We start from the raw sequence: 21,759 nt of genomic DNA, 5'->3' as shown, positions 1-21,759 counted from the left end.
ATCAATCGGTTCGACCAGCCAGGAAGCCACTCGGGCTCCCTCCGATGCCGTTCCTCTTCGACTATTTCTCTTCTTCGGCGCCTGGTCTCGGTAGCTCGCACCCTCATCCGGTTTCTTCCTCTCTCCTGCGATTCCTCGGCGGAATAAACAACTTTTATCGACCTTCCGGCCGGCGAAATGGGAAAAGGCAGTGGGCGTTCAACTTGCTACGAGTTTGACGGGTTTTGCGCGGATTTCCACGACGGAAATGTAAGGGCGGCACGACGTACCGCAATGCCACGTTGCTACTACTTTGACGTTACGGGGACGCTGACGAAAACAGGACGACGGTTCCGTCAAACTTTGGCTTTGATGGCGGTAGCACACGTTGCCTGAACTAAATTGACAAATTAATGCGCGAGTAGTGGGATTGAATTAATTTCTTGTCACAAGGCAGGAGGGCGGTTTAAGTTTACTCGGCTTAAAACAATATAATTATATCAATACGCTCTTCTTTCAGGCAGTACCTAGTGGATCTGATAACGACTGTTCACATATTTCTAAAAATGCTTCAACACTTCTGTCAGAAAGGTCAACGGCGTCTTGTGGTTCAAGAAGTAAAGCCAAAGAGGAAAAAATTTAAAAAGAGAAAAAGTAAGAAAGGTGTTTATATAGTGATCGTATAAAGGAATTTAATGTAAAATTAAATTTCAACATTGTTCGATTTTCCTTAAACAGAACCTACTCAGGAAAACGTAACTACAGCTCCTACTTTGGAGGAACGTTGGGATATTATCGGTCCCGAATTGTCAGCTGTTATGCGCGACGCAGTTATACCTGTGGTGGTGCCGTTTGATGCTACCTTAGACACGCCTATCGATGATCAAAAGTATGTGTTAACATTGCGATATTTAAATAGAACAATATTTGCGGTATCACTGGCATTTGTTGAAATAATTGAATGTACGTTTCTACGTTCGACGATTTTTACTTTAGTTTTGATTTGTAGAGCGGACGCCATGAAAAAAATACAAAAATTAATGCGACAGAGGAATCTGGAACAGGCAGTTGGTCTTTTACGTGCTGCAAGGTAAGAAGTTCGTTTATTTTGAGAATCGATTTCTGGAGAATAACTCGTTTCCATGGAACTTGTGTTAGAATGGCAATGTTGTTTATTGGTATTTATTTAAAGTATCACTTTTGCATTTACACCTACAATTGCCAAGCAACAAGTAAACGGTTTTAATTTCTCCGTTGAAATCGAAATAAGCGAGAAATTATTAGGAGCAATAAAAATGTTTATATAATTTTTCGCTTATAATGTAAGTTGCTGATTAATTAATGTCTAAATGGTAATTTTGTGAAATCGATTCGGTTGTGATGAAATATCTTTACTCTATTCTGATCGTTTAAACTTTAGCAGTGTTTAGTTTTCAATTAATATAATTTTATAATAACTTAAATCGACAAAGAATTGCCTCTTTATCCACGTATACATTTGCAACGTTTATGTTTTTACCATGGGATTTAATATTCTTCAATAACAAAAGAAAATCTTGAGGTAAGTTAGTTAATTACGGGACGTCTATGGGCTTTGTTTTGTCAAACAAAGGCGGCGCTTATTGTGTTACGTGTAGAGAGTTGGAGGGTCAAAGAACGTAGGATTTTGATGAATTTTTGATCCTTTGTGCCGTAACGTATATGGTATACGAGGTAATTTAAATAAAAGTAACGCAGCTAATAATATATATGATAATAATATATAAATGCACCGTGTGCACAAGAGCGCTTATTATTTTTTTTTTCTTTTTTTTTGTACGAAGGTAATTTTATATTATATAATTATTAAACTTACCTCCAGGTTGATCCACGTTTCTCCAGGTCACCTCTTCCTCACAGCCTCCGTTATTTCACACACCACTCGCGCACAGCTCTCAAATAAACAGTTCATTACGATCAAACCATTGTTATTCGTCTCGAAAATTACGCGAAGTACTTCTCGGCGCTCTTGAAATATAAATCGTCAGCGATGACGTCATAAATTTTCATTGGACGACTTAAGCCGCGTTTGAAAACGTCGCTTAGGCGTCTCAGGATGCATAGTTTTCGAACGCAGTTTTATTCAGTGACAGTTGATGGTAGCGAAGGCTCTCTCGTTTCGAAATATCTCAGCGGTGAGGTCTACGTGGGTCTACGTCGTATCGAGGCGTCGTGGATGATCGTCGTCGTGGATAATCGTCGTCGTGGATAATCGTCGTCGTGGATAATCGTCGTCGGAACTAATATCTCCGTAATGTGTCGCGCAAGCCAGCCACGTTCAAAAACTTTACGAAGGCGTCTCAGAATGCATAGTTTTCGAACGCAGTTTTATTCGGTGACGGTTGATGACTGCAGAAGCTCTCTCGTTTCGAAATATCTCAAAGCGGTAAGGTCTACGTGGGTCTACGTCGTATCGAGGCGTCGTGGATGATCGTCGTCGTGGATGATCGTCGTGGATGATCGTCGTCGGAGTTAACATCCCCGTAATGTGTCGCGTAAGCCCCGGTAAGTTACAACTTTAATTATTCGTCGCCCTGTTTTCCGCGAGCGAACATGGCTCGCGGGGTAACCGATCGCGAGTACGATTACGAGCCAAACGAATTCGCGATCCCGGTGCTGTCTGGACACTTTCAACTCTTCCAACATTAGCTACACATTTCTTCGGGGCGTTTCTGAAGACGTGACTTTACCTTTGTTTCCCGGTCACGTCCGCACATGACCATCTGTTCTCTTTTTTCCAGATTCTCATAAAATATATAAGATGTCTCAGACTCAACTAAGCCAGCGTGCATTTATCTTGAATATAGTTCTTGTTTTTTTTTAACATAAGCATATTAAAAATCCAATAACTTGTGACTTATGAGATTTAGAAAAAAGCGTGGAAACAAATTAACCAAGTAAAGTTAAGCAATCTTTATACGAGAAGTAAAATTTTATATAAATTAATTTCGAAATCTATATGTATGTATGAGATAATATGTAATTATATTTTACAAATGTCACGACTGTTAAATCCAGTCTTTGAAAAACAATTTCAAAATGCACTAACGTACGTGGGGATAAATTTATTGAAATTTGAATACGTAGATCGAAGCTTGCGCCTTTGTTATTTTCATCTTTGAAAAAACTTTCTTTTCCTTTACGGTGCCTCTTTCTTATTTCTTTGTTCAACGGTAGCACGGTGGCACTTTCTGCTTTGTGGCCCTAAGATACACAGATACTTTGTAAAGGAGATGCATGTGTGTCAGTAACGGTAGCGTAGAGTAGGTGGGTCGGCGAAGAATGAGGGTTGGGTGTGAGCACTTGACGCAAGGAGTCCAATGTTGGTGTAGATCGTGGTGAAGCTCTCATGCTCAAAGGAACCTTCTACGAGACTCATTGAGTTTGCCACTCGGACTTCTCATCGCGTTGCTACGCTGCACTCTATCGAATCTTCCTTTATAGTATAATGAGATAATGAACTTGCTTTATTTCATCACATTCAACTTATTAACAATGGATGATCCATTGTTCCAGGAGTTATTAACATGATCCGAAATATTATACGTGGCTTGATTGGAACTGCCAGTAATATCGAAATTTAGAAAGATCATTACAACTTGAAATAATATTTTACAGAGCTCTGCTCGATTTCACGCAGTTAAAAATTGCGGTTTAATTTTTTTTTTTCTTTTTTCTTTTTCTCTTTTTTTTTTTTTTTTCTTTAATTTGTACTTTTATCTTAAATAATATAATGTTTATTATTTGATACATTAAACTTTTGCCTTACGAAATATGGAGTTTGCACAGTTTGTAATAAGTTATGCATATGAGAATGTTACGTTGCTGTACTACATCAAAGCTGCTTACTTATGGCGTAATATTATCACGCTATTAAGTTGTTATTGTTAGACTCCTCTCATGTTATAATTAATAATGTTATATATATATATGTAATATTACTATTATATTATACTTTATGGATCGATAATAAAAGTTTGAATAAATTATATTACAGAGAGATCTGGCCTGAGAACGATTGCTTTGGTAAAGTGGATATACCTCCCGAGGAAGAATTTTTCGCTCTTCATGAAATTTTCTTCGCAGATCTGGGCGGTGAGTCGATTATACTTTTAATTATGTCCTTGATATTGAACATTGAACGCTCCTTCTGTTTTTTAAGACATTATTTAAATCTGTATCGGGTGGGACTTTATTTAGCGAGAATATTTCTCTATATATTTATATTGAAACCTGTTCTACCGTTCTCGATGTGGAGGAAACTTATTGTAAGTTTTTGTCTCCAATAGCTTTATTTATAATAGACTCATGGCTCATCGCACGGATCGCTTCCCGGCCTTTTCGCCGAATTCGTTACTATTATATTTTTCTGATTCCATGTTTTCGGCAAATCGGTCGCAGTTTTCCTATTCCTATCGACCCCTTTTTCTGACTTTTTCCGTTTATTTCGCAACATTTATTTTGCAATATAATCGTAACACTCGGTTGTAAAAATAACGACGATAAAAATCTTTCCTCTTCTTTGTCTTCGCTGTCACGGCACCGTGCGATTGATAATGAAAATTGTTCCTACTTTACTCCGTCCTAATAGCTCCGGAGTCGCATTAAAATCCAGAGAATTGGATTTGGTCACTTGACATGAAATCGCACTTAGTTGCAATTGTACTATATAAAAGCGAAGCGTATGGACGGTACTAACGCGGACACGTATGCACATAGAACATGTTTCGTTTTATGCGTATACACGCGGCACACATCCGTACGTTCCATACAATATACGACTCGGGCTGAAATCAAGTCCGGACACGATCCATCCACGTTTACACACAAACCGACATGTAATCCTTACAGTACACGTTAGACGAATTGCAGCCAGCGTACATATTTATAGTAATTTACAGCAATTATTATAAAACGTTTATCGCACAGACGATCTCTTTTGCTGGTTTCATTAATTACATTATAAAATCTAATTAAACCCGTACGGCAAATATAGCTTTGTGCCTAATCTAGTTAAAATTCGAAAAGTTGTTTTGCTTTTAATTTGCATCGTCAAAGTTTAATTTATAGAAAGAGGTTCACGCTTAGTTTCGGTGTTGTTATATTCGCTATTCGGATGAGAAATCCATTTTTTTCTCTCCTTTTTTTTTTTTATCGTTTCATGTACGCTAGTTGCGATTCGCGTTGTAGTGTGTTCAGTGCATTTCACGTTCGTGGGTCAAGAGTCTGGTCCACTTTCGAAAGCTTTCCGAAATTCTCTTCGCTAGAGATGAATCCAATAAGCCGAGGCAAGCGAGAGAACGCAAAAGAAGAGGAAGGGTACCGTCCCCGAAGCGGAAGAAGTGGCTCGTACGAGCTGCTGCTGGCTGCTGGCTGCCTGAATAGAAATTCAGCAGCATACAATCCCCATTATCCCTCGATTTGAAGTTCCGCGACAATGGAATCTCTCAGACGCGCCGTGCCCGCCGTCGCCGTCGCCGTCGTCGTCGCCGTCGTCGCCCCTCGACTCAGCGTTCCGACATACAAGCCGATACCGCTTTGCCAGACATGAAATAGATAATTTCGACACGTCCATTTTCATGCTTGGCAAAGACTCAAAATGATGAATCAGGCTTCGAACTTAGATATTAAATTGTCACAATAAGATTCTCAAATAGATTTACGCCGTCGTATCCGTAGATTATCTTCGCAAAATTTTCGACAGACATTCAAGCGGCACTTTCAGCGATAAATATGCATAGTTGTTTCTAAAATTTTACATTATGACTTATGCATATGCATGCGGAGCATAAAAATTGCTAAAAATAAGTCTTCAACGTTCGTGAATAAACTAGATTTTGCTGTTACATATATCGTTATAAAGTATTCTCAAAAATATAAAAAAAAAAAAAAAAGAGAGATGAAATAAATATCACTCTGATCCTCCGCGATGAACGAAATCGTTACCGTGCTGCGAGAATATTCAGATGATAAGAAAGAAAAATAATAAATCAACGTAGACTTATTTTTTTGCCGTCATCTTATGCAATTCTTAAGCTAAAATCACTATATACCTCGGGGATGGTCGCAGACGGTACGAATGGAAAATTAGAGGACTAAAACCGGTGGGCAGACGGCGGAGTATTTGCTAGGCAAACGAAACGCGATTACCAGAAGCACTACCCGTAACCAAGAAACGAAGACGTGTACGCCAAGAGAATAGGGGGTATTACTCTGTTTGTTTTAAGTATCTATGCATTATCGTAAATGCCTTATTAACAATATTGTCTGCGCCTAGGCCGTAGTCTATATATGACGTAGTCAACAGTCTGCTACTTTTATCCCCCTTGTGTGCACAAGGTCGGCATGGTCCTGCAGACTTCCATTGTGTACCGGCCATAGCAAACATTACCTCCCCATAAAATGGACGATGGAATATTACGTACAATCTCCCCAAGTAGTTCGCGGCGATGATACCGCATAAAGAAAAATCGCAGAAGGGACTATAATTTCATAGCTTTATGATAGAGAAAAGCGGCGACGGTAAAACCGACTTTTATCCCCGTGGTTATATCACGGCACTCCAATCTGATAGAACTAATAAAGTTAAAGATTAATGGTGCAGCATACCGTTGCCGGTTTTCCAGGTCAAAACTAGCGTCTTATAATACACCGTTGTTATTATTTTATTATTATTTTTTTTTTTTTCTTTCTTTCAACGTCATCGAGCTCGACGAGATAGTTTTGTAATTTTTTAGATTGCAAAACCGACGATAAAAGCTGCTTTTTGACTGCATTTATCAAGTCGTTTTACATAAGGAGGAACTTAGAAGGTTTGCGTCATCTTTGTACGCGTTTGCGGTTAGAGGTGAGAAAGTGCTTTGAAACCAGCCACGTAAAGAATCTATTTACACGTCGGCGGAGTTTATCAACCAGAGGGTATATCGAATCTCGCGGAAAGCATTGAGGCAACGATTAAGCCTTCGAGCAAGAAGGGTTGGCGAGGTGGAACGTAGAAACAAGTTGTCGGAGGGACATGACTCATAGGCACATTTAGAGCTGGAACACTTCAAAGAGTTGCTTGGGGTACCAGTTCACCCCGGTGAACCGGTGTATACCAACGCGTTACAAGAGAGCGGCAGATCCCTTTCAGATTTAATGTAATGTAAATATCTGCGGCAGTGCAAACGCCTGGCTTTTCGCCAGTTAATTGGCCGTGTGACTGCTCGGTGCACTAGACAAAAAAAAAGATAAAAAAAAAAGAAAAACTTGAAATAGTTTAATAAGCGTAATTAATACATTACAATGTTAATTAGACCTAACGAAAAACATAAGAATATCGATTGATGTTTCGCTATTATATATTATCTCAGTATTATAATAACTTCAAGTAAAAATAAACGAGCGATGAATCTGTTAGAGAAATACGTGAATACGATGCTCATTTTACACTTGCTCGAGGGTCGACCGATGCCTTTCCTGGCTCCCTTCCTCCTCTCAGCCACCGTCGTTGGTCTCTTGCAGCACAATACTCGCGGGTACACTCCCGTTTAAACGAGCTTAGGCACATACGTATTATTCGAGTATTATATTCTTCCGATTCCGACGATTCCCTGTCTCGCCGCACCGGCTTGCGCTCGAGCTCCGATTTTTATCTTTTCCCCGTGTCGGCGCTTGTTTTCGGCGAATCGGTCGCGGTTTTCTCATTCCTATTAACCTCTCCCCCTTTTTCTTTTATTATTTAATTTTATTTAAATAATTTTAAGATTACTTCAATTAAATTTACGGTAATATTCGGATTAATTAGATAAGAACTAAAACGTCATGTATTGACAATTACTAGCGGTTCTCGTTCGAAATGGATTTAAAACTTAATACTTTGAAAGCATGGATCGTTAGCACTTTTTACTCCCTTGAGAATTGCAACTTCAGTCTATCGTGAAACTTATATCCTGCCTGCATACATAACCCTGGGAGAAAAGAGTAGTTGCTGCTTTGCGTCCGCCTAATTATAAAGAGCAAAGTCTGTTATTAAGTTAAAGCATGGAAGTAATGAGCTGTTTTCCTTCCTTTACGAAGGAGAGTTCGTTACGACTGCTGATTTATTGAATTATAAAGTTTATTCAACATTTTGGAGGAAAAACGCGAATATACACGAAAGTGTTGATAATAACCAGGAAATTTACGTATATATATTTTTCTGTTAGGAATGCATTGGGAGGGAAGAAAGATATATTAAATACATGAATTCATTTGAGGCGCGTTACCCTTGCAGAGACGATTTGTAATAACTGGCGCATATATCACGACACAAATTTAATTAAACGCACCGTTGGTATTCATTTCACGCGCCTAATTTATGTGTGAATAACTACGCTATTCAGTGCCGAGATTTCACGACCATCCAAGCTCGCCACGTATTTATCTCTGTTTATTACCGCCACAATAATAGCTGCCACTGATATTTCAAATTTTTTAAATTTAATATTACGTTTCTTCAAACAAGGGCTTACTTTATTTCAATTATCTGGCGATATTCGGTTTGTTTTGGATTCGGCGAGCTTGGAATGACCAATCTGTTTTCTTAACTCGAGATTTATTTACAAGATATGTACAAGTTGATTTTTGATGTCGCATAAATTGCGCCCACTGACGCTTTTACAAAACATTTGTAATGTGGTAGTTAAAACAAAATTATGAGGCTGCTTTTTTAAACGCTTGAAATATCTGTTCGACTTTATTGGACGGTCGATGATTAAACGATGATCTGTTTCAAACATACTCGTGTCGTCTCGTTATAAACTACGGCGTTTGACTTCCTTCCGTCATACGTTTATCTCTCACCACGAATGTCGGGGCAATAAAGAACGTTTACGGTCACATGAATTACGATTCGCTGCATTGAAATCCACAACTTAAAGCATGACAATACTGTCATGTGCACCTCATTCTGTAGCTGACAAAAGTCGTTAAATGTTAATCTTCCTCTTTATATCTTACCGCCGTACCATAGTCGTACGTAGTATTCACCCAGAGGGTGTTTTATATAAAACATCAGCGCCGACATCCAGACTGTTTTATTTTACGACGTGAGTATGTCTGAAGCACTCCTCCATTATTTTCACCGCACGTCAGAATCTTGCGCGCAATCTTTACACGTTAACCAGTTATCTTTGCTTTTTTTTATCTTTTTATAAAGAAATTATTTTGAAGAAAGGCAACATTTTTTTTTTTATTTTAAGTACACTTTAGCGCACTGAAGTAGAGTTTTTAGAATCGCACAAGTAGTTAATATTAAAAATTGAAAATTTATGAGGTGCATATTTCGTGGAAAAATACAAATTTAATAGTTATCACTGTTATCACGATTTCCTTACATCGATTCTTATCTTATCAATATCGTAGCTTAACACGACCGTTCCCGTAGTTTCAGCAGTGAAATATTTGTAAATGTACTTTAAAGTTCGCGCGACGGACGAAAATATTTGATAAAATGTTCTGAAAATTATAGAATTATTGCGCGTTCGGTCACCAAGTTGAACGTCAAGGTGCACTTGGAGCGCAAACTGTTCTTTAAACTTATTAATGATTCGAGAAGAAAATAGCTTAGGATAACTTTGTAGAAAGGAGGTCAGAGAGATCAGATCGAAGGGGGAACAAACGATTATTTGTCATCCGTGACAGGGATACTTCATCAACAGCATTTATAAATAATCGCGATCAATATCGAAGGGGTTTCGTAGCATACCGGAAGGCTTTACTTATTCATGTCTGTCTGCGAGTAGAACGGCACGCTGCTGCCATGTATAAAGTATACGTTTCATCGACTTGTTCAGTACGAAGTATGAGAATAGAGAGTGGAGGAAGATGTGGCTGTACTTGGGCACGATTTTTCTCTTCTCTTCGCTCGATTCCAACTTGTTAGACCGAATGGGTGATGGATGCTCGCGTGTAGCGTCAGCCCATGTGTTCTTTTCTCCTCGAAGTCGAGGGTTTGATGAATGAAGGGCGAATTGAAAGATCTTGGCGGAACGTTTGAAGCACAGCGACGAAATTTGCATCCTACCGGTGTGCAAACGATCCTTTCTTTGAGTCTATTCCATTTATACACGTTTGGTTAACTGAATCGTTTCATCAGGGATTTCGAATTTTCTTGCGGCGGTATTTATTCGTCGTCTCGTTGTCGCGGTAGCAAAATCAATTTTTTTAATATTTCCAGTTGGAAAAAAAAAATGTGAGCTCAACGGTATATATTATTATCTCATTGATATTTTTATCGCGATAAAATGTTATTGTGAAATTTGTTGATTTATAAAAATGCGAGTGACGATATGGATTTTTACGTGATTTTTCGTATTTTGCGAGACGCGAACATTGGCTAGCTGCATCAGGTTTTTCACTGTCCCCCACTCATCGAGTTTGTACTGCCATAATAACTTTCCTTATTTACCGTAATGCGGCAGAAAGTCATCTCTGACATTTCCCGGGGAAAAGTATCATGTACCTAAAATACGTAGATTGCAGGCGCCGGATCTCGGCTGTATGTCGAGGAAGAGAAGTGGCTTCGAGAGGTATGAAAGAACTTTTATCGGGGTGGAAACTTGGTCTTCCGAGTGGCGTGAAGCCATAGGAACGAACGAGAATTATTTAGTACAAGACGCAGGATAAACAACAGATGTACTACCAACGTTTGTTCCGAGTTTTATTCTTTTTCGTGCAACTTCGGAAGCGATCCTCCGGCGATTCCTCTCTTCCACGTTTGGCAAAACGTGAAGATGTTATCGAAAAATATCCGTTATTTGTAATCCTCTCGCATTTCGAGTGGAGTTGCGTAACCGCGATTGTAGGGATTGAAGATAACGAGCTAAGCGGCGTTTAGAGCGTAAAGCTTCCTGCGGCTCCGAATTCCTCGCAGCACACTCGATTAGATTGATTATTTTGCCTCTTTTTCGCGTCGCGATATTCATTTTAATTAAATCGAAATGACACTCTTTAGGGGATTGAAAGCAAAGCGGAGGATTGAAATTTACATCCCGCGCTCGCTCGAGCGATTGCTATCATATTTTTGCATTCTCCTAGTCCTTTCTCCTCTCCGCACATCGGTACTTGAGGTAATTCTAGTAAAACTGCTCGCTCGTCTGCTTTTCTCTATTGAATTGCGATGCCCTGCGATACCTTCGGCGACTCTCGAACAACCCATTATAATACTCCGTTAATTTCACCCGAGGCTTTCTAATATATAATTTTTTTTTAATTAATATTATAGAATCAATATATTAAATCTTTTACAAGAGATTCAAATGAATAAATTAATTCTGTAAACCTTTCGTGCGTGTGTCGTGCAACATCGAACGTGTCGAGATACATCTTCGAGAAATCTACTACGTGGACGTAATCGTATATTGATCGTGTCATTAAATATTCGTCGCATTTACATTTTCATCGAGCAGCCCCTCATTTAGCAATCCTTTATCTTTTATCGCTTTATGCGATATAAATGTCCAAATGAATATTATATACGCTGCTCGTGTAAGAACCCTCCGAATGACTTTCTTATGAAGGAGTACAAACGTTTGTACTCGAGCGTCGCCCAGGTATCGAGATGAGTGTTCAGAGGGTGCTTCAACCCGACATTTAGCGGCGTTTCAGTATTGAGGAGGACTCAACCACTGCGCGTTAATGTTTCTTTTTTGCCGCGCTCTACTCTTCCGGTGTCAGCGATACGATAGCCTCTTCCCTAACGACGTATAACCATTAATATGCAAAAGCGATGTTCAACGAGTTCATTCATTTCATCATGCTTTCCCCCTGTCGCTCGTTCTTCCTTTCCCTTTCTTCATTGGCGGTGGATATTTTATCTTTACCATTCTTGTTCAAGCATACCTTGGGAGATATTCATGTGAAATATATCCGCTGGCTTTTCTCTTTCTTCCGGTCTCCGAACCCCGTCGCGGGGCGAATCAGCAGTTAAAAAGAGAGAAAGATAACCAAGAGGGTGAATGTTACTCTCGACGCTATCTGAAGTCGTTATAGCTTACACAAATGATATGCAGGGTATACACGGAGGGTACTTTAGCCTCGCGTAAGCTTTCCACGGTAGCTCACCCTCGGTTATAGTTAATCAAGTTATGATTGAAGGTTAAATTCCATGAAATTGTCCTCAGTTAACGCTTACGCCTCTCGTCGTGCATGCTAATCGATGCCCAAAATTTACGAGAGGGCCACGATACGTACTCGTGATTTTTTTTTTTTTTTGCGAAAGGTTTTATATTTTGTTTACAACGGAAATAAGAAATGTACATATTCGGAGATTATATTTTCGGTATTGCTTGAATATTTATATTGATACTAGCGATGGAATGTAAACTGTGTTGCGTGCAAATATAACGGCGTGTGTTACAAAATAGATATAAAAATGCAAAAGATTTAATAAGCACGGAAACGTCGAGCGACAAAAGTAATAAAAACTCGTGGTCATTCGATAGCGTAATTTAATTTTCACATAAAAACGAAAGCGGCGAAGATCTTGTTTTGCCTAAAAAAAATTTTTTAGACAAGACTCCTCCACGGCGTAACTTTAATCTTTGAGTACAAACGTTTGACAACCCTTTGAAATTGAAACGCGGTGGGGACGGTGAGTCGCATTAATAATTGATATCACCGCAGACGACGAATTACCGGAGATTGCGCGGATCCCTGACTGACATTTTGTTTCCACGTTCTCGTCGTTACGTCTCTCACGCGCCCCTTTGTACCGCCGAACGAGCCTTATCCGGCGGCGTGCGACTCGATTAAATAATAACGCATTTACGAGTTGCGTAGAAATTGAATAACAGTCGCGCTTGAATAATACAGATATGTAAATGGACCGGGGATGGAGGCTGGCCCGGGATTCAGCTCTCGATGGGTGGCGCGGGTGCAGACGGGATCATTTATATTGTAACTCCGGTGCGCTCTGAATCTCTTTTTCCCTTTTGCTCCGCGGTGCGCCAGGTGCCCCTCTCACTTTCTCCCCCGTTTCTTTCGCATTCCATTTATCGGCTTTCACCTGCACCTATTCTTACGACCAGTTCTTCTCATCTTTGCTTTACTTCCCCTAACACTCTCCCTTCTCTCTTTCTCTTTCTCTCTCCCCCCCCTTCTCCCACCCCTGTCCTGCTTGCGCTGTTTGCCTTTCATGTTCGTCTACGACGGAGTTCCCGTTTTATGCGCTCGTTAAGTATTTTCCATGATTCTATGTTTTATTGTTTGTACGAATCCTTTTATCCGGCTTTTCTTCTTGCCAGAGACATTTCCTTGCGCTCCGTTACATTTTACGCATAGCATCTTTTATCACCAGGATTTCAGATTTTTCTCCTGCACTCCCTATCACTCGGTTCTCTCCTCTGTTTGTGAATGTCTTAACACTCGGGGAAGGGAAAAAAAATAACGAAAAAAGAAAGAAAAAAAGAGAACAAAAAAATCAGATACTCGAGTGCGATGCGCATAGCGCTGTGTAAATTCGTGATAAGAATATCTCGAACAGAAGAAGCTGAGAAATGCTCTTCGAGCTAGGAATCTTATATCCATTGTTTATTACCGACGTACCCGAATACCACAATTGGAGGTATCCGCGACTCTATTCCGAATCTCATAAATTACGCATATTCGGCAATTCTCGTGTTTGTATTTCCTCGATTGGCATAACGTAACTATATAAGCTGAATACGTTCCTTCGGGCTAACGCGTGCGTAATGTTCCGCGAAACAGAATTACCGCGGTCGTGCCGCGAATAGGATCGCCGATGTTCCGTCGTGTACGCGCTTTTAACTTTCGCATCCGGAACACGGCTATTCTAGGCGTTTCTAGCCTCGGATATTTAAATCGGATTTGTGTCCTACTAGAAATAACTGAAATTTCTGCAGGGCGCGGAAGCCACCGCGAGACGAGCAAATTCTCCGGGGCTTTAATAACTGCTTAACGGATTTCGCGGTGGGTTATTCGATTGCCACGGAAATTCAAGAGACCGTGCCAGGCCATGACGGTTCCATTGCCGGTTTTCATGGCCTTCGCATGTGCCTCGCTCGCAATGGAAGCATACTAAAGCCCATTGCGTTGAGTCTTCGTGGTTCACGAAATATTGTGAAATTGGAAAATTGGGAAATGTCGACACTCCGTTCCGAAACCACGCGGCACAGAACAATGTTTACCGCGATACGGTATTTCGATTAACGTGCATATCTGCTGCGTCTGGCTTCTATTTTTTTTTCTTATTTATCACGTATATATTTTTATTAATGTTATTTGTATCTGAAAAATCTCGTACTTTAACCGAATATTAGTGCGTTAAAAAATTATTTACTTTAAAAAATGATATAAAATTTAGGGATACAAAATTTTCTTTTCTTTCTTTTTTTTTTTCTCTTTTTTTGTTCTATATAAATTTTCTGCGGTTGTATATGCTCGCTCGGGACTGTTGGATAGAACTATGCTGCCACCATTCCTCTTAACATTTCGCAGCACCCCTACGGGTACTCCTTCCCTCGCGAGATCCCGCTAGAAAATTGAATTCGGATTGACGCTATGTGCTGAATGCGCGTCGGATTTATTTATTTCATGATGAGGTGTACGCACTGGGGATGAAAAAAAAACGAGACAGGGAGGGACGCGTAGATAGGCGATTCCGCGTTCTCGAAAATCAATGAACTCGATAACCAATTATCGTTCTTTTTTTTTTTTACGGTTCGCAACCGAAACGTTTTATCGCGACGTTCTAAGTGATCGACTATATGTATGCAAATTGGCGCAAAGCTTAATCCTTCTTCGAATTGGCAAACCGTAAACTACGCCTGGAACGATTTAGTGACGATTTTTCGTTATCGGCACTGTCCAATTGATGCACTTCGACAGGCTATCGAGATTATTTCAGTTATTTCCGGAACGTAGAGAAATTTTGTACAAAAAGATGAATTGGACAATGTTGTGCGAAAAAAGAAAAAAAATGAGTGAAAACAAAGTAAAATATTTTAAACAAATCAAGTTTTAAAACTCAACAAATCGTCAGAAATCAATAACATGTAGGTGAGGTATTTTTTTTTTTTTTTTTAATTTTTGTCTTTTTGAAAAATATTCACTCGACACCTAATATATCTCTCTTTTGAACACAGATCATTTCGTGTTTCATTTTCCGTTGCGTATAAAATCTCGCATTTATTCTACTATACGACGTATACATTTGTAAAAGTATCCTTTATTTCTAAATTAAAAGGGCATAGCCGGATAAGCATGCCGAATCGGCCTCCACTGAATTTACAATCGGTACTCTCGGGATTAATTTGGTACTAAATAAAAATAATTCAGTTAAAATTTGGTATCAAATTGATCTCGACAGTGCCGATCGAAAACTCGGTGAAGGCCGATCCGGGCATGCTTATCCAGCTATGCTCTTTATTATAAAATAATAATACGACTTGCCGAAATAAGATTAAGATTGCCAAATTTTGCATCCTTCGCGTAATTAGATCCGTTAATCAGATACGTTACACTTTTAATTAAACGTGTTAGAATACCGTGTGATATTATCGAAGCATACCTACGTTTATCATAAAATTGCCGCGTCTCAAAAAGGGACGGTCGCAGCAAGCACATTTTAATGATTTCTCGACGATACAATTATGTTCTCGTTCTCACGAAATGACGTGAGATAAATTTAAATACGTATCTGTTCGGTACGGTGTTGCTCCGGTAAATGCGAGAAACTTGCCAGCAAGAGGATGAAGTTTTGATACGAAAGTGAAACAGCTCGGTGCTTTTTTTTTTTTTTTTTTTTTTATCACGATCCGCCGTCTCGTAATAAAAGTAAAGAGTACGATAGGTAAACGGCAGTGGGCATCGTCCTTGATGATCTATACTGAAACGGAATTGCACCGCGAGAAAAAGATAACGCACTTTCTTTTCGAGCGTGCTTGCTTGATATCTCTCGGAGAAATATCGTTGAATTTAATACGAGGCGAGAGTTCGGTTTCCTTTAAGACAAACTTGATTAATCACGCGTTATCGCATTTACATTATTTTACTAATACGTAATATGCGGAGAGTTACGATGCTGTCGATTTGTATGTCGGTGTTCGGATATTTAAACGCGACGTAGGGAAGCTGACGTAGCACAAGAAAGCTTTATCGTTAACTATTTGATAATGCGATCGTATATTTTCATAAGCAGGGCAGTATCATTGCCTTATCCGAGCGGAGAATTCCTTGGAGGTGCACGATGCATCTCGTGTAAGTGACCGCCGATGTTAATTTATGAGCTGAATAACGACTTTCCGATCTTGGATACTTGCCATCGCGCGGGACTTTGGCGAGGGCGGTTTTACTGCGTGGAATAAATTTCCGGCAAGTATGCGACCCGTGATCCATAAAGTAAGAAATCTCCGATAGACGCATCCCTGGCACAGAGTAATTTCACTTTCTTTGCGCGCGCGCGCGCGGGCTTGCCTCCTTCTTTCTCATTTCTCACGGGAATAATTTCATTATACGGGAAGGATTTTAAGCCGATTCGCGCGTACGGCCAGTTCCTATTCCAATTCGAGGATAATTAAAATCGTACAACGATTAATACGGCGCGGGAGGTAATATTAGGAAAATTGATAAGGCTCGCAAGTGTAATTCTCCGTCGATTATTTTACCCAAATTGTCGTCCGTTATCAGCTTAGTAAAGGGTCAAAATACTGGCGATTCTCGTAAACGGCACTAAAAGAAGGAAAATGACGCTTTTGTGAACCGTGAAGAGATGTCAGCGAAAGTCACCGGGGCAGCTCGTTAAGCCGACGAACGGTGATTCGTCCGATTTGGCAGAAAATCAATGACGACCTGTCAATAAGCAGACGTCTGCTTTCCGGTTCTATCCTCCATAATCTTCGTGCGGCGGGTCGAATAAAGCGTGGCTCCCTTTTTGTAGAATATAGAGAGAAAGAGAGAATCTGATGAAATCTGGCACAGACGCGCACGGTTGTCTCTCCTAAAATTTCATCCCGCGCTCCGTTTGCGACGGGATCATGGAGTATTCTGTGATATTGCGTTCGGTGCATCGAAAATATTATTATTTGCATAGTGAACGTATCGGTATATTATTCGAAGGGTTCTATCTTTTTCTTTTTTTTTTTTTATTCCCCCTCCCCCCTTGAGATTTCTTTATATTTAAAATTCTAGCAATAACTATATCCTTTTCCATTAAATGTTTACAAGACTCGAGAATACTCGAAAACCTTTTCCGCGGCAGAATTTTAACCGTTCTGCATCTGACAAGCTGTTAAATGTTAATATTTCTTTTGTATAATGGATAAATCCGTTTGTTTCTAAGGAAAATATTTCTTATTACAATTTGACGGGTTATTTATTCAAGGAAACGTTTAAGATGGAACAACGATGGATATAATACGAAAAAAGTATTATTAAATTTAACTGAGAACATATGGCTACTGTCCTATTACGTCAGTCCCTTCCTGTTTTGGTTTTATGAGGAAATCATTCTAGCAAGGATTAAAGCGGAAGTAACTCCTTTACGGTGTTGCTTATCGGGATCCTTAATTACGTTCGAGGTCTGAAAGAAGTTGTACAAGGCGCGACAAGTCGACTGCGAAATTGTATGTAAATTAAAAGGAGGACGAATAGGTGGAGGGAGGAAAACGTAAAAAAATCTTATTGCGGTTTTCGGAGGACACGCGAGTCAGATTGGCCCTGGGGTTTCGAGATTGAACGAGCGACTTAGGGAGTTCTGTTAGAAGTCAAGTCTAGCGGGACGGTAACGCAGTGACGAGAGGGAACGAAAAGGGAGAAAAAGGAACTCGTTTCGCGTAGATTTGGTTAGATAATCCTCTATCGGGCGCGAGAGAAAACGGCTTTCGCGATAGAAACGGTGAGGTACGAAGAATATTAATTTTACGCTTGTAATTGCATTTTAAATGGATTTCCCGGATCGCGTCACAAAAAAATCTTTATCTGAATTAGATTGAAAATTGAGTTTTTTTTCTTTTCTTTTTTTCTCTTCTTTTTTTTTAAATCTTTTTATCTTAGTTAATTGTTGAATATTTTGAAAAGACGCTAATTACGATTTGGACTTTTAATATAGCTTAGCAATTTATTTATTGAATATCCGCATTTCACGTAGGGTCCGTATACCTCGCGCGGAGCTTCAATAGCTAAGGTAAAAAAGTTTAATTGATGACGTGGCTTCGAAAAAGAACTTACGAAGGAAACTTCCGTAATCGACTTTCTCGATTTATTCGCTGAAAAGACGCGGTAATTAATATGATAATGCTCGAGTAATCAAAGAAATTGATTTTTGTCGTCGATTATCTTTTGTAAGCCGCTCCCCGGCGCTACTCGGAGAATCCGGTCGGATCAGATACTCGGGCGTCAGTTAAGAGCAACATCCTATAAATAAACACATACACGATACCGTCAGTTTCCGGAGCGAAATTTCTCCTTCGTGATTGCGTTTGTGGGCTGCACCTACGTAATCCCGCAATCTTCACCTGTCGCACCGTACCGCTTTGGCAGAGCTCGAACCAATTATCTGTGTTGCCTTTGATGTCGCCCACCTTTCGCGGATGTTTGCACCAAACAGTGCCGGGTCTCCTTGACAAAGGATCTTTCTGAAAATTTTGCGAGTATATGCCATTCATCCGCCATTTTCTTCAATAGCTGTTTGTGCAGTCCGCGTACCCTGGCTTCGTTCTCTAAAGGTTTTCCGTAATCGAATGCAGAATCAAAGAGCCGCTTTCAAATTGAAATTTGTCACTTTACAGCGCGCCAAATATTAATTAAATTTTTACAGCCGCGCGTCGTGCGCGTGTCGAAAAATCGAATCGTCACGGGTTAAGTGCCAGCGACCGGCGGGATCCGCTAAAATTGATGGGAACGTCGGTAACGATGTGGTCTTATGATTTACATAATCCTTTATACGGCCGGATCGAATAAGTGCTCGGAGGCAAGATCGTACGACAGACGAAGAAATGGTTAAGGATGAAGAAGAAGCTGCAAAACTGTTGCAGAGCTTTACTTTCATCTGATCCGCGGGTTCGAGAAATCGTAAAGACCGCCGTCCGCCGGAGATGGCTTAAAATGAAGACGTGAGAGAGTTACGAAGTCTCGGATGAAGGTTTCGCGGCTTTCCGTTAGTGCGACCGTTACGGAAAATTTTTCTTGACAAGATTCTATCCCGTATTTCTTCATTGCCGTAGCTATTCTTCGTTGGCTTAGAAACTATAAACTTCCGTGGCGTGTCTGGGAGCCAATCCGGATAATTGTGACACGAAAATAAATGTAGAATATCTTTTCGTACGGAGTTAATGAAATTAAATTAACGAACCACGGAAGTAAAATAATTCTGGATTTACGAATATCTCCCGTCACTTACGTACGAAGGAGCGAAATAAAATCGACGCATTTTGTTTTATCAATTATCACGGAACGGATATCGCGTCGTTTAAAAATTATTTCTCCGTCTTTTTTTTTTCTCAGAGCTGAGTCACGTTTATTGAGTCACATAGAAAAACTTCCCATCATTTGATGCTCGCGCGCTTTATTTTTCCAACGATGATTTATAGGAAATACGTTTGTATCTCTCAGAGCTTATATCTAATGTACCGTAGATGTCGTATTTATAACGTATATACGAATATTTTACTTACTTCGTGGCCCGTTTTCGCGGCGTCTGCATCGAATTTATACTCGTCCTCGGCAGACCCGTTTTTGTCGCGAGGGACGCGCGAGCGGGTAATATCTTCACGCAATATAGATTTTAATAACAAATAATATTTCCTACTTCTTTAGTCTAGAAACGGGCACGTAAATCCTTCCTCGTCAAAGAATGATCAGATAACAAGATTTAATATTGCGTTTCTCTCATCTTCATAATACCTACCAAACCCTTCGTCAAAGAAGAGCAGCGAATCGTTTTTATCCCCAACCACGCTAAATCTTTTCTTTTTTTTTAATCATTTCACACACCAGAAATTCTCCGCGAACTATAGTTACCTTCTTTTTAAAGTAGCTTTAATATAACGATAAAAATATTTTAAGAATGAAGAGTTTATTGAATTCTATAATAGAAAACATTTCTGTTGCATATTTTGTACATCAATTCGACAGACGCGTTATATTTGGTATAGGCTGACGATTCTTTTATTTAGATATATATTTTCTGAATTAATTTTAAGAGAGCAGATTTATTTATTTATTTATTTTTTTTTTTAATTCTCTTTAAGTAGTTACGTGAAAAATTGTTTGCTGACAAAAACGAACATTTTTTATCAGAGATCTGCCTTTCCCCTTTATTCTCTAATCAGTTTTACTTTGTTTTACCTCTTTGCAAATGGCACAGCAGAGTAATTAATATTCGGCTTCAATCGTATGCCAGTGACAACGTGTCAGTTAAACTTGCGCCAAAATAACGGCCGACAAATTCTGAGCTCTTCAATTCTTTAACATTCACTTTGCGGAATACTTGCCATTTTCATTTAGCAACGTTTATAGAAAATAAATTCAATTTTATTCAATAGAAATCATGAAGTAGATAAAGGTATAAAAATATTATCGCGATTGAGTTTAAAATTGTTCACGAGGAATAATTATACACTAAATGAATAAACTTGATCTGATATCTCCTTCATTGAATTTAACTATTATGTATAATCAGTTGAGAGTTAATGTCTCGATTATCTCTGCCAACATCTTTTGGCGGTAATTGCATTTTCCGCGATTCCAAATTTTCTTTCTTCTTCGTGTTCCAGTCTGAAATATAGGGTTATAGCCGCAGTAAAACCATTCGCATAATCCTGGGTACTTAAATCGGGAAAGTACTTCGGATGTACGAGAATAGTCATTTTGAGAATTTCGCGATTAAGGTAATAATCACAAGTTCCCTGGAAATATTATAAGCCTGAAACGGAGATACGATGATTATCGTGTTATATTTATACTCCTTATTATTTTTCGCGAAATAGTACTTATTTATAATTTTTTTCTTTTTTTTTTAATTTTACATGTTTCAAACCGGTCTTTTTTTTTAATGTTAAAAATTAATGAGAAAGATTAGTCAGAATATATTTTAATATAAAACTTTACAGTTTCATATTTTATTATAGAGTAAAAGAAATTGGCAAAGGATATTTTGTGAATTTTACTGTCGGGGTTTGTTTCATACATACGAGTACGTATGTCACGTGCATCATTTCGGGATTTGGCACAATCTTTATTTGTGTTACTCTTCGCTGCTCGATATTAAAAAAAAAAAAAGTCGATTCGCTTGGTTTTATCACTTGATGTATCGTTGGGCAGGTCAGGTCGTAAATATTCCTGGAGATTCCGACCTCGGACTTTCGTAATCCTGAAATATATGAGGGAATAAATCGATTGACCGTGCGTATTTTTCGTGGCTCGCCGCAATTTAACAGACGGCAGCAGTTGCATTTGCTGCAGAGAGAGAGAAAAAAAAACGACGGATCAAATCTCAGCTTGAAGGCGTGAAATTATCCTGATAGTGCTGCCTCAACGTTTTATTTATATCGCGGAAATTTTTCTTGCTTCTTCGCGTTTAAACCGGAATACTGTAACGAAAATAATATCGGGGAATCGATATTTAGGTACTTCGGCATGATATGCCGCGTGCGGTTCTCTTAATAATAATTATCTCGACGTTGATATCTATTTAAATCAAACAATAATTATAATTTTCTTTGTGAATTTCAAGTATTGCATGAGTTAACAGCGTACACGGGC

At 39.2% G+C, this 21,759-nt stretch overlaps 1 protein-coding gene across 5 annotated transcripts in view; it reads left to right on the top strand.

Annotated features, from left to right (window-relative positions):
- The window catches only part of Timeout (circadian regulator timeout), a 103,294-nt gene that overhangs the window by 6,676 nt on the left and 74,859 nt on the right, over positions 1–21,759 (top strand). For all 5 annotated transcript variants that reach the window (XM_070654901.1, XM_070654900.1, XM_070654902.1 and 2 more), the window contains exons 12-15: positions 500–633; positions 718–868; positions 989–1,069; positions 4,016–4,113. In XM_070654901.1, coding sequence (XP_070511002.1) covers positions 500–633; positions 718–868; positions 989–1,069; positions 4,016–4,113 — 464 coding nt within the window. The remainder of the gene's footprint in view (positions 1–499; positions 634–717; positions 869–988; positions 1,070–4,015; positions 4,114–21,759) is intronic.

This window comes from Cardiocondyla obscurior, linkage group LG04 (genome assembly GCF_019399895.1).
Source record: "Cardiocondyla obscurior isolate alpha-2009 linkage group LG04, Cobs3.1, whole genome shotgun sequence".
NCBI lineage: Eukaryota > Metazoa > Arthropoda > Insecta > Hymenoptera > Formicidae > Cardiocondyla > Cardiocondyla obscurior.
The sequence above is the reverse complement of the archived record's forward strand: the minus strand, read 5'-3'. Positions and strand labels throughout refer to the sequence as shown.